General features: G+C 34.2%; 1 protein-coding gene across 5 annotated transcripts in view; it reads right to left on the bottom strand.

The window, feature by feature from the left end:
• Window positions 1-14,716, bottom strand: part of DMD (dystrophin) — a 2,089,750-nt gene that overhangs the window by 1,503,883 nt on the left and 571,151 nt on the right. For all 5 annotated transcript variants that reach the window (XM_079122792.1, XM_079122788.1, XM_079122791.1 and 2 more), the window contains one exon: window positions 10,932-11,082. In XM_079122792.1, coding sequence (XP_078978918.1) covers window positions 10,932-11,082 — 151 coding nt within the window. The remainder of the gene's footprint in view (window positions 1-10,931; window positions 11,083-14,716) is intronic.

Genomic DNA, 14,716 nt, shown 5'->3' with positions numbered 1-14,716 from the left:
CTTTCTGAAGATTCATCACATGTATAAAAATGCATTGGATTTATGAGCATTGATCTTGTAACCTGCTACTTTACTGAATTCACTTATGAGTTCTAAGAGTTTTCTGGTGGAATTTCCTGGTTCCTCTAAATATATAATCATGTCATCAGCGAGCAGGGATAGTTTGAGTTCTTCTTTTCCAATTCGTATCCCTTTAATTTCCTTGGTTTGTCTAATTGCTCTGGCTAGAGTCTCAAGAATGATATTGAATAGAAGTGGTGAAAGAGGGCATCCCTGTCTTGTTCCAGTTTTTAGGGGGAATGCTTTCAGTTTTTCACCATTTAGAATGATATTAGCCATGGGCTTAGCGTAGATGGCTTTTACAATGTTAAGGAATGTTCCCACTACCCCAGTTTTCTCTAGTGTTTTGAGCATGAAGGGATGCTGTATTTTATCAAATGCTTTTTCTGCATCTATTAAAATAATCATGTGATTCGTAACTTTTAGTCTGTTGATATGGTGAATGACATGTATTGATTTCCGGATGTTGAACCAACCTTGCATCCCTGGGATAAAACCCACTTGATCCTGGTGCACTATGTTTTTAATATATTTTTGTATGCAATTTGCTAAAACTTTGTTGAGAATTTTTGCATCGATGTTCATTAAGGATATTGGTCTGAAATTTTCTTTCCTTGATGTGTTTCTGTGTGGTTTAGGTATCAGGGTCATATTGGCTTCATAGAATGAGTTTGGGAGGGTTCCCTCCTCTTCTATTTTATGGAATACTTTGAGAAGTACTGGAATGAGCTCTTCTTTAAAGGTTTTGTAGAACTCAGTTGAGAACCCATCTGGTCCCACACTTTCTTTGTTGGTAGGCTTTTGATAACCTCTTCTATTTCATTGCTTGAAATTGTTTTATTTAAGTTGTGTATGTCCTCCTCCTTCAGTTTAGGTAATTCATATGCCTCTAGAAACTTGTTGATGTCTTCAAGGTTTTCTGTTCTGTTGGAGTATACATTTTCAAAATAGCTTCTAATTATGTTTTGTATTTCACTCATGTCTGTTGTGATATTTCCTTGTTCATTCCGAATTTTAGTAATTTGAGTTTTCTCCCTCTTTCTCTTTGTTAGTGTCACTAAGGGTTTATCAATTTTGTTTATTTTTTCAAAGAACCAACTATTTACTTTGTTAATTTTTCCGATTGTTTCTTTTGTTTCAATTTCATTAATTTCGGCTCTGATTTTAACTATTTCCTATCTTGTACTTCTTTTGGTGTTGGTCTGCTCTTCTTTTTCTAGGGCTTTGAGCTGTAGTGTTAAGTCGTTTATTTGTTGATTTCTACTTCTTTTGTTGAATGCGCCCCATGAAATAAATATTCCTCTAAGTACTGCTTTCATAGTGTCCCAGAGATTTTGATATGATGTGTCTTTGTTCTAGTTTACTTCTAAAAATTTTTTTATTTCCCTCCTGATGTCTTCTGTTATCCATTCATCATATAATAGTGTATTATTTAATCTCCAGGTATTGGAGAAGTTTCTGTTTTTTATTCTGTCATTTATTTCTAATTTCAATCCATTATGATCTGATAGATACAAGGTAGTATCTCTGTCTTCTTGTATTTGCTAACAGTAGTTTTGTGGCATAAGACATGGTCTATTTTAGAGAAGGATCCACGTGCTGCTGAGAAGAAAGTGTATTCGTTCTTTGTTGGATGGTATATTCTATATAAGTCTGTTAAGTCTAAATTGTTGATTGTGTTATTGAGATCTATGGTTTCTTTATTCCATTTTTGTTTGGACGATCTATCCAGTGGTGAGAGAGGTGTGTTAAAATTGCCTAGTATTATTGTGTTGTAGTCTATTTTATTTCTGGAATTGAGAAGGATTTGTTTGACGTACATGGATGAGCCAATGTTCGGGGCATAAATATTTATGATTGTTATGTCTTGCTGATTTATGCTTCCCTTAAGCAGTATGTAATGTCCTTATTTATCCCTTCTGACTAGTTTTGGCTTGAAGTCCACATTATCTGAAATGAGGATGGATACTCCAGCTTTTATGCTGTGTCCGTGTGCATGGTATGTTTTTCCCATCCTTTCACCTTTAGTCTATAGGTATCTCTTTCTATGAGATGAGTCTCTTGCAGGCAGCAAATTGTTGGATTTTTCTTTTTAATCCATTCTGCCAGTCTATGTCTTTTGATTGATGAGTTCAGGCCATTAACATTCAGGGTTATTATTGTGATATGATTTGTATTCCCACTCATTTGACTCATTTCTGTTTTTTGACATGATTTGGTTTCCCCTTTATTTGGCTATTCCTTTAGGCTAGTTCCTCCCGTTGCTGATTTGTATCATTGTTTTTCATCTCTTCCTCATGGAATATTTTGCTGAGAATGTTCTGCAATGCTGGCTTTCTTTTTGTAAATTCCTTTAGCTTTTGTTTATCATGGAAGGATTTTATTTCATCGTCAAATCTGAAAGTAAGTTTTGCTGGGTATAAGATTCTTGGTTGGCATCCATTTTCTTTCCGGGCTTGGTAAATGTTGTTCCAGGCCCTTCTAGCTTTTAGGGTCTGGATAGAAAAATCTGCTGGTATTCTTATTGGTTTCCCCCTGAATGTAATTTGATTCTTTTCTCTCGCGGCCTTTAAAATTCTGTCTTTATTTTCTATGTTAGGTATTTTCATAATAATGTGCCTTGGTGTGGATCTGTTGTAATTTTGTATATTTGGAGTCCTATAAGCCTCTTGTACTTGGTTTTCCATTTCATTCTTCAGATTTGGGAAATTTTCTGATATTATTTCATTGAATAGATTGTTCATTCCTTTGGTTTGTTTCTCTAAGCCTTCCTCAATCCCAATAATTCTTAAATTTGGCCTTTTCATGATATTCATAATTCTTGTAGATTCTGTTCATGATTTCTTACCATCTTTTCTGTTTGGTCAACATTGTTTTCAAGATTAAATATTTTGTCTTCAATATCGATGTTCTGTCTTCCAGGTGTTCTATCCTATTGGCTATGCTTTCTATGGAGTTTTTAACTTGGTTTATTGTTTCCTTCATTTCAAGGATTTCTGTTTGTTTTTTTTCAATATCTCTAACTCTTTATCGAAATGATCTCTTGCTTCTCGTATTTGCTCCTTTAACTGTTGATTGGTGCGATCATTTAATGCCTGCATTTGCTCTTTCATCTCCTCCTTCAATGCCTGCATTTGCTCTTTCATCTCCTTGTTTGCTTCCCTGATTGTTTTAATTATGTACTTTCTGAAATCCTTTTCTGACATTTCTTCTGCTGTGCTGTCATTGGGTTTTATTGATACAGTATCTAGGTTTGTTTGGGACATTTTCTTCCCATGTTTTCTCATATTGGTCAGATGTCAGTGGGACTTTGTGATATTGCAGAATTCTTCTATTGGCTTATGTTGTCCCTGTAGATTTCCAGTGTATCACCTTCTCGCCTTCAGTAGCCTGAAGTCTTGGAGTAACTTGATAATGCAGTGCTTCCAAGGAAAGCTGCCCCTAGCCTGCTACTGGTTCCAGGACTTGGAGCTGGCTCTGTGTGGAAAGGCTCTCACTGGGGGGTCTGCTCCAAGAAGCTAGCCTGGAAAGGCGCTTCCCACCGGAGGGGGCCGGGCTGCGGGCTGCTTGGGGAAGTCCCTGGCTGCCCTGTCCTGGTCCTTGAAGCAACCTGCGGGAAGAACTCACAGTCCTGGTTCAGGGACTTGAAGCTTGGTTCTGTGCAGAAAGGCTCTCACTGGGGGGCCTGCTCTGAGATGCTGGAGAATCTGGCCCTGTGGGAGGAGCCCACCGCCGGAGTGCGCAGGGCTGCCTGGGGAAGACTGTAGCTGCCCTACCCTACTCTAATAAGCCACCCGAATCCGGGCCTGCCGCCCGGGCAGCACTTCACCGGGTGGGGGAGACTCACCCCGTGTCTCATGAAAACAGTCCTTCAGAGTATTAGTATTTATTTATAATATCCTTGGTAATCAGACTGTTTATCTTTTAATTAGTAAATACTCTAAGTGTGCTGAAACTACACATCATGTAAAAATCTGATTTAAGAGTTCTATTATTGGGGCTGGAGTTGTGGCTTAGTGGTAGAGTGCTTGCCTAGCACATGTGAGGCACTGGTTTCGATTCTCAGAACCACATAAACAATAAATAAATAAATAAAGGCATTGTGTTCATCTAAAACTAAAATATTTTTAAAAATTACATTATCATCTGATAGGACCTACATCTTTAATTTTAACAGACGATAAAATGCCAAGATGTATGTTTGTCATTAGTTCACTGAATAACACAGAAGTACCTGTTCGCCTACTAGAAAACCATTCTGTTCACAACAGAACATAAATTGACATCATTCTGCAGTTAGCAATTTTATATTCTGTAGACAGATATAGTGCCATATTCTACCTTATTTTTAACATGGAATGGATTTATAGTTATGCATTTGTTACATTAATACATTTTTCAAGGAAAATAATTGCCTTTAGAGTCATGTTATCATATGTGTTGTATCCTTCTTTTAAAGAGGTTTTCCATAAAATGCACACTTAGATATTTTACATGGTTAAATAATTAATTTACATTACCTATTCAAGGGAATTAAAATTAATTGTTACTCATTCAGGAAAACAGAGACACTATACATGAGACCAGTTTATTAAGTGGGAAATACACAGGAACCTTTATTTTCCTTTTTTAAAAATCCCACTGCAGGGACCAGAAACTTCTAATGAAGAAGCAATGCAAAAGCAATTAAGTATGAATAATAGAGTTAGTGCCTCGTATGTAAGTCTTGAGCAGGTATAACTTTAGTAGATACATTGATGAACTTAAAGCACTGATTTTCTGAGCAATGTTACTGAATCAATCTGCAATAATTTCTAATTAACTAATTTGTAATGATTAGCTATAATCACTTCATTACAGTAAGAACATAGGAAATAATGAGTATGGATTTTATTATTACTACTTAATAATCAATGGCATTAACTAGTATGCAAAGTTATCCTTGAAATCTAATTGTTAACAGAATGTTGATGGAAAATTAGGTGTCCTCTCCGCTGGATTTAAAAAATTATAACTGAGTACAACACACATCCTATGGTATATGAATGTGATGCTGATTTTTTTACATTAAATTTCAATTATGCTAAAAGAGTAACATTACCACCACACAATCAATTTCATCATCAATAGTTGACAACTATTAAGATATTTGAATAAGGAAATGAAATATGACTGTAAGAAAATAAGAGGGCACAAGAGATAATATCTCCAGGTAAGCAATTTAGAGATATATTCCCACTTCCCCTTACCAGTTGTTTTCTTGCTCCTACACACAAATTCTTATTTATCAAATTTTCATGTACCTATTAGGTAGAAATGATGAATATTGAGCAATAGAACTAGTTATAATTATTAAAACATCTATTCAAAAACAAATATTTACTGAGCCACTATTCGCTAAGCACTCTATAAAGCATTACAGAAGCACAGATGAGGTCCAGCTCTTTGTTGTATGGCATTTTCTCCTGAGTATATTATTTTTACCTCCATAACCATCAAACTTTCATTAAGCACTTACAGGGGCAAAAGATAGGAAATAAAATGGAACTTTATAGCAATAAGTAAGAACATGTAATTGGAATCTTACTGAAGATAGGAAAAAGCTTGCTAGGCACTAAAAGCACTACTGGATTCTATGGCATTCTCATGCTTAACTGATCACTCATTCTCCTCCAAGTACTGCATTTCTCCCTTACACTGCCTACTTTCTTAATTTCAACTCTGGGCTCCCAATTGCCCAGAATCAATCTATTATTTCAAGCTTTTTACTCATTCTCTAAACCCAGTTCTGTTGGCTCAGCTGCTAAGCTCCAAAATGCTTAACACCTGTTCACAATTTTTATTGATCTGCCTTCACTCAGTCTCATATGCCTTCTGCAATATTGTCCTATCCTATCTCCTGATCCCCTGCTTCTCTATGCTCTTTTATTATACAAATCATATCCTCCTAAAAAATAAATTGTCCTAAATTGCTGCTCTTCAGTTTAGCGATGGACCCTGCCACACATAGGACAACTACAAATGTATTCAATACTCTCCATGATTTTGCTTTAATTCTCCATCACTAAGCATATGGTGTGGACTTAACCTCAACATGTGATCCAAGTAAATGCCATATCTTGCATTTCCCACCTCATGTCCTGTGCTCAATTTGCCATTTTTAACTCTCATACCATTTGCTATATTTCACATGAGTTCTATGTCTTTACATGATGTACTAGAATATGAGTTTATATATGGGTGGTCTCAGTACTCTTCACAGCACCCATGTATTTTAATGAATGTTCAGTGATACAGATTGGAATGCAATGAAATGTCAGATTCTCTGGTAGGACTACACCTAAACGTTTGCTGTTACATGAATATCTAGATTATTTTCAAGATCAGCAGATAAGGATATTTCACAATTCTGGCAAATCAAGTGTTTGAAATTAACTAAGCTTCAAGGAAAGGATAAGTGGATAAGGTTCTAAGGTGTTATTTCACTTGTGTTAATCACATTTAACACAGAACACTCACTAAAGTTGGAAACAGTGGACATGTTTTATTTTTACCTGTTAATTATATGGTAAGGACTTTGTTGATGTCCATAAGACCAAAGTCTAAATCTCTTAGAAGAATTGGAAACCTAGGTAGCAAGTCAAGCTTTAAACTCCATTCCAGTCTGACTACTATGAAACAAAAAGACTCCAGTGAAATAATTTTCTTTGAATGAAAATACCCTCCAAAATGGTGAGCTCTTGCCCACAACATGCATTTATTCATTAATAGTATTGTCACTAATTTAAGAAAAATCCCTAAACATAACTAATAGAATCCATTTCTAATGATGAAATGGACTACCAGGATTATTTGACTTTTTTCCCACCGGGAGCAATATGTTCACTCCCCAGAGACAATCACTCTTAGATTCCTCAAATCTAAAAACCTCTAAAATTCTCTCTAAAACAAGTTATGAAAACTGAATGATTTCTCCCAAAGTTTGCAGCAACCAAACATTTGTTACCCATAGTTAAAAAGTTTGGCTAGATTTAATAAAAATTAAAACAGGATCAAATTGCCTTATCTTCCCCAATTGACAGATTCAGTAAAACTGACTTATCATCATGGCATTTCACAGCGGTTGAATTTTTAAGGTGCCTCATAATAAAATGCTGTTGAAATGAAGATAGCAAAGGATCCTGTCACAGAGCATACAGGCGCGTATCTGTAATATTCACGGTGTACTTGGAAGATTTGCAAACATTTTTATCTTGCTCTTCATTTGAATAAGGGAGCATGTGCCCTCTGATACGAGCAGAATTTAAATCAATTTCAACAACCAAAACCTGTGTCTTTAATTTTACCATCTGTAATCATCTTTAAGAAAATGGGGGGCGACTTAACAATTTTAGGACCATCTACACAAAATCAAATAACTGAAATATTAGATTGGAACTGATGTAGCAGGGGGAAGTTACTTTTTGAAATATCATTATGTTACTGAGGTATTTTGTTGTCAGAAAGATAAATTCTCCATTTCCCATGATTTACAATTTTGAGGGGAAAATACAGCAAGGTGAATCAACAACTACTTAAATAAGGCTTTAGTTTGAACTCATTTGCCCAAGAATGTTTATCTTCTTTCATTTTATAAAACATGAAAAGTCTAACAAACATTTTTAAATGTTTCTTTTTAATATACATATTTCACTCTAAATTCAGTTTATCTGTGACAGTTGTACATATTAATGGGTAACAGTATGATAATTTGATATATGTATATATTGTGTAATGATCAAATCAGGGTAAGTAGCAACTTGTTTTTATTTGATTGGGTTAAATAATTTTCTTCTCACCAAAATTAGTTCCAAGTAACAAAAGAGTCTTGCTACCAACTGTCAGACTTTCTATTGACTATGTGTCTTTTTACTTTTTGTTTTTTGTTTTGTTATACTGGGGATTTAACCCAAGGGCATTGTACTCTGAACTACATCCAATCTTTTTATTATGAGACAGGGTCTAGGTTGCCCAGGCTGAAACTTATGTTCCTCCTGCTTCAGCCTCCTAAATGGCTGGAATCAAAGGCATGCACCACCACACCCAGCTTCTTGTCTTAATTTTATAAAAACTAACGCATCCTTAAGTATGTTTGTATGGTTAGAGATAAGAGTTGGCCTCACTGATCCAGCGAACCAATTGCTTCTGTTTGTTATACACTTTATATGAATAAGTCCTGGATGTAAAATGTTTCATAATCAGCTTGCATATAATCCTTTGGCTTTTTTTTGTTTCATATTATTTTCTTCAATGTAATTTCATACTCATCAGAAGCAGCATATTTTGAAGTAATGGACAATCTATTCAAATTTTATGGCAATATTAGTCAAATATTTTCCATTCCATTCACTTTCTATCTTCTGAAGGAAAGTACAAAACATTTCAGGTAATTGTCAGAATATTAAGATCCTGGATGGCCTGTCTAACCTTAATGAAGGATCTTTTCAGAGAGGCACACTGAGACCTTTTCTCAGAGTTGATTTAAGTTATTCACACATCTTTTGGAGTCCTTCTTCATGGCTTCCCCTTTATACTCCAGGCATTCAGTATCAGCATCCTGCCTTCTGAAGCCCAATGTTACAGGGTTAGTCTTTCACTTTCTTGAAATGCTTCATATTCTCAAATTGCGAACACTTTAAAACCCTGACTGGAAGGAAAAACAGAAACCAGCTAGCTCAACACAACCATTTTCAAAGTAATGATATGGAGAACCTGAGCAACTTCTGGTTGCAAAAAAAAAAAAAAAATTTACAGATTTAGTTAGTACTAGAAATAGAATTCTGTCTTCCAGGGCAAAAAGGCCGTCTTAGGTTGGGTTCCTCCAAAACAGATCATGAGTGAAAGATATTGAAAACTGTGTTTGGGAGTTGATTTCACGAGCATTATGAAAATTTCAAGAATTTGAAGCATGTTACTCTGTGAACTTCTAGAGTTGAGTCTTGCTGATGAATATGCAAGAGACTGTGGAGAACACACCTTAAAATTATTCCACCGTGGTACATGGATTCCACGGGATTTAGCTATCAATTGCTATCAAATCACAGGTTAAGGCAGCTTTGGCAGTACTACAACTATTTCCTGTCCACATTCAAATTGACCAAGATGCTCTTACATCTTAGTAACACTCTCAGATATAATGAGACCGTTGGCAATCACCAAATTCTCTACATGAAACTCCCAACACAGGGCGAGGAGAAGAGTGCATGATCCACACGAGGAAAATGGTACAATTAGAGAACTAGCACCAGAGTGATCTTCCTTCCTTCCTCAGATGTTCAATTAAGATGTATGGCAATTAACATCACTCACAACATCCATGTGATAATTATAATAGATTTGATGTTTTTTTCCCTCTGGAAGGTATAGTGTAATGGGTAGAGATTACCATATTTTCAACTCTCCTTAAATACTTCATCTTAAACTGCTGTAGCCAATGGATTGCTTTGTGGGCAGTAATAACAAGAACTAGCTCCATTTGTTAGTGAAATGTGAAGCTTATTAAATAAAAACTGGCATCTCTTATCTTTATGGAAGAACTGTGAAGCTAGATTTGACAAATTATTATGAAATGAGAAAATGAAGTGGATGTAGGAGGCATGAGTTGAGGGAGCAGACATGCCCTTAAATTCAGAAAACTGAGATCCTGAGAATTGCCACAAAAATTAAAGAAGACCCAGGAAAAAAAAAAGTGAATTTACAAAAAAATAAACTGGGGACATACACTTTAAAACATGGTGATCATTTATCCAAAATTCAAATGTACCTAGGCTTCTTGTATTTTTATTTGCTAAATGGAGTACCCTTAATCCTGGGGCAGTCACCAAGTTTTTATTTGTATGCGTACCTTCACAAACTGGGCAAGGCCCTACTCCAACCATAAAACTCAGAGCTAATTTTAACATTTTATAGTGTTTCTTAAAATGAAGCACACTCAGATTCTGGTTCACAAATAGTTTTGTAGAACTCTTAATCACAGGAACAACAAATGCCTTCTGACGACTTACAATTATAAATAAATTGAAGAGAGCTATGACAGAAATATTAAAATTAAAATATGCTGTACTTTGCAGGAAAGCAATGTTACAGATCCTCAGTTTTTTTCAAGTTTGCCAAGTTCTTAATAATTACAAATTGAAGGTAAAAATGTTAAAAAAAAATTCTTAGTTTTAATATTTAAATGTGCACTACAGATAATTCCTAAACTGTCCCCCGAAACCAAAATTTTAGTAGGTCACATACAGTGCATAATTCTGTCCCAGAAAGAAGTTTGATGTTTTTTAAATACTAAAATCCTAGTTATGCTGTATTTGGAAAAAAAAAAAAAACAGTATTTTAATCCATTTTGTGTTGCTGGAACAAATATACTTAAGATTGGGTAATTTAAAAAGAATAAAAATTAATTTTCTCACACTTCTAGAGGCTGGGAAGTCCAAAAATCAAGGTGCCAGCATCTGATGAGAGTCTTTTTGCTGGTTCCTCTGAGTGGAAGGTAAACAATAGCCAACTACTCCTGAATCTTGAGCTTCTTTATAAGGGTTGTAATCCCAATCACGTGGGAAAATCCTTCATAGTCTGATACTTCTCTAAAGGCACCACAATTTACTCTGATCGCATTGGCAACAGCTGAATTTTACTAGGTCCTATTTAAACCATAGCAACAAAGAATGCAGAAAATACTTGGCAAAATTTATTTTTAACTATTGTTGATTTGAAATTTTCCTTCTTTCTTATCTGTAAATCATGACGTGTGTTTATGTGTGTATATAATACACATATATATATACTGAGCTTGTTTTATAGTAGAAAACACACACAGCATAAAATATGCTAACCTTATGTTGTTGTACTTGGCGTTTTAGGTCTTCAAGATCAGGTCCCAGGGGCTCTTTCTCCATTTTCTTTGTTCTCTCTTCTGTTTTTGTCAGCCAGTCATTTAACTCTTTCAGTTTCTGATTCTGGAGATCCATTAGAACTTTATGTAAACTGAAAATTTGAAAAAAGTCTATTATTACCTCTAGTAAAGCAACTTGTTACAAAACATGTAAAAAGGTAAGACAGTAGACATTTATAATTTATGGAATATTCAAATTTTGGGGCACCTTTTGAACATTAACAATAGCAGAAGTAAAGCTCATTATCAATCACCTCTGAAGCTATTCTTTCTCAGGCTTATTAGAGATCACACATACCAATTTCTAGAAAGATTCCCATAGTTAACAAGGCATGAATTTGCTAACTAAAGTGTGAACAATATTCAGTAATTGAATTAGTAGTATATCTTATTGATTATTAAAATCCTAGTTATGCTCTATTTGAAAAAATTAGTTCCCATTAGGAAAAATAATTCTCATTATTTACTATGTGTGGTGGTTGAAGATGGCCACAAATCCTTATTTTTAAATTTAAATTTGTTTTAAAACTCATACATAAAAACATTAAAATTATACATATGAGTAACCATACTGATATTTCAGTACATGCATACACTATATAAACTTTAAATCAGGTTAAATATATCTATTTTCCTACCTGTATTATTTAATTATGGCAAAACTTCCAAAATCATTTTTTTTAAATTTGTTTGTTGTAAATGGACACAATATCTTTATTTTATTTATTTATTTTCATGTGGTGCTGAGGATCAAACCCAGGGCTTCACATGTGCTAGGCAAGTGCTCTACCACTGGCCTACAACCCCAGCCCTCCAAATCCTTTCTTCTATCTTTTTTTAATGTTATTTTTTGAAATTGTTATTTCTAGTCATCCTGCTCTGCAACAGCACTTCGGATTTCTTTCTCATATCCAACCATAACTTCATACCCAGTGATCACCCTTTCCTCATCCCTGACTTACCTTGACCAATATAATAAGGTAGAATTGACAATAAACCAGTTCTAAATTTAGGTTGTAAGAGAAATGACAAGATTTGTATTTTCTTTTGGAGCCCAGTTTCCATGCTGTAAAGGAGGCAAGGCTAGAGTATTAAATGATTAGTGACCATGTACAGGATGACCCTAGAATATGAAATGCCATCTTAGAAGTAAGTTTCCAGCTGAATGCAGCCCAAGGAGCAATCCCAGCTTAAACACTGGAAACAGAGGAATAACCTGTCTGAACTCTGCCTATGTTGTTGATCTACAAGATCATGGTGAAATTATAAATTATTATTTTAAGACACTAACATTTAAAGTCATTTGTTATGCAGAAATAGATAAAATAATGTTTTTCAATGATACATGAAGGAATGGATTAGGGAATGAATTTAAAATCCAAAGGCCTAGGTTCAATCCAAAGGCCTAGGTTCATAGCTCACTAGACCACATTCTTAAACCTCAATTACATATCCCGCATCAGAAACATGAGATAATACCTAGCCTATCAATTACACAATTTTATAGTAAGGATGAAAATACAAATTGACATATCTTCATCCACTGATAGATCAAAAACTTGAGACTCAAATGAGAAACATTAACATTCATTCTAAGGTAAATATTATTTTTTATTTTTTATTTTTTTATAAAAGTCATGTTTAAAGCATTTTTGAAGGCATAATGTACTAAACACTGATTCTATAGTCAGGTATAATTTTAATTAGAAATTTATTATTCTCACTTATGAAATATTTACCAGAAATTTTCATTAATAGGCACATTTAAATACATAAGATATTCACATAAAGGAGTATTTAAAATTATTTAGATTGAACCATTTATCAACCTTTAACATTTCAGAGACACAAATACCCCGAGGCACATGGAAATCAGACACAAATGTAGACATTTCTTTTTATGGAAATAGAGATGAAACATCCATTTAAGTGAAAGGAAAACTGAAAATTGTTGTTTAAATCTCTTAGACAATAAATATCATCCCTGCATCACAAGGTATGTAAATAAATCTTTAACTTTGTTGTTTTAGTCTATCCTTTGTGAACAGACCAGATAATAAGATTCCATGAGAATAAAAGATTTCATGAATACTGAATACAGTATCATTCCTTGTTTTTGTTGTTTTTTCCTGCTCAGTTTGTCATTATGTTAAGCTGAAAACTTTCACATTTCAAGACTGGAAAACAAACACACAGTATTATTTACACTTGAATAAATGTTTCAAGTCTAACAAATGTGTTTTAGAGTTAATAAAGGAATTCATTTAAAATGTTATTTACATTTATAGATAGATATTTCATTCAACAAGTGTTTACTGAATTCTGTATCCATGCAGGAAATCCCTATTTGTTAGGAAAGGGCAAAGAAAATACCCATTGTCATCTTTGAGTCACCTGGATACTATTAGAGAAACAGATACATCAACAATTACAATATGACAAGATCATCCTCTGAGGGGAAAATTCACAGGGGAGTATGACGAAGCTAGGAAAAACAAAGATGGGCACACGGGGAACCTCTGCAAAGAATTTAACTTTTCAGGATTTTTCTTGGGACTACTGGAACAACTATGTTTAAGATAACATTCAAAACAGTTTTTGCTTTTTCATTGTTGTTTTCTTAAATACCCTAATTAACATGTAGTGTCTGAACAGTCCTTACTGCTTTCTATGTTGGAGTTACATGAAACAAATTATCAGGTAGTAAAAGTTGCTATGCTTTCTTCCTCCCTTAGGCCTCTGAAGAAAGAGCATCATTATTAAATGCATGTGAATTGCAGGTCACAGGTCTCTGGGTAAGCATCAAGAAGGAAATAGTGAGTGTCCCCTGGCAAGGTTAGGCCAGCAGAAGAAGCAAACTTGAGAGGGTGCTATCAAAAGATCAGGTTAGGAGCCTTCACAACACAAAGGCTCTGCTTGCCAGGTGTGACAGAAGGGGTAACTTCAGGGAGGGGAAAGCTAACCATCAGGTTAAAAAGCCATGAATACTTACATTAAAATACATTGGCTAATGTTTATTCAACATTTGTGGTGTGATAATCTTGCTGTTAAGCATTTTATACATAGTAGTTCAGTGATTCCTAAACAATGGTATGCATTTTAGTTGTAGCTTTTAAAATTGCTTTAGTGGCACAAGAAAAAAAATTGGGAAGTTATTTTACTATTTTACAGTGTGTATATATGTGATTTATGTACATATAGTGTAAATTTTATATTCTCAATTTCATAATTTAGAGTAAAGTAAAACAGTCAATTTAAGGAAAAATATTAAATATATAATGATAAAAAGGGTACTAATAAGGAAAAATGGGAAAATGTAGCATAATTGACAAGTGTTTGGCAAATGTTGAATTATTATTTGATCCTCTTTACCTCCAACTGAGGTAGACCATACTATTGTTAATTTATTACTAAGGACATTGCAAGTTCAAAAGTCTAAAGAACTTGCCAAAGGTGACACAGTGGCACTTGAAACCAGTATAAAAATTGTAAACTATTCATGATCCAAGTCTGTGCTCTTTGAATTATTTTACTTTGTCATGGAAATAATATTGTATTAGTTTGGGCCATACAAATTCCTAATATTTTAGCTTTTTGGTCCACAGAAAAGATAATTTCAGTTCCGATCAACTTAAAATATAGCAAGTTCTACATTTCCAACTAACATTCTAAAGATGCAAATAAATTTGGGAAAATTATCAAATTTACCTAAAAAAATCTACTTCT

Source organism: Sciurus vulgaris (assembly GCF_902686455.1).
Source record: "Sciurus vulgaris genome assembly, chromosome: X".
NCBI classification, from domain to species: domain Eukaryota; kingdom Metazoa; phylum Chordata; class Mammalia; order Rodentia; family Sciuridae; genus Sciurus; species Sciurus vulgaris.
This window is presented reverse-complemented; position numbering and strand designations above follow the sequence as displayed.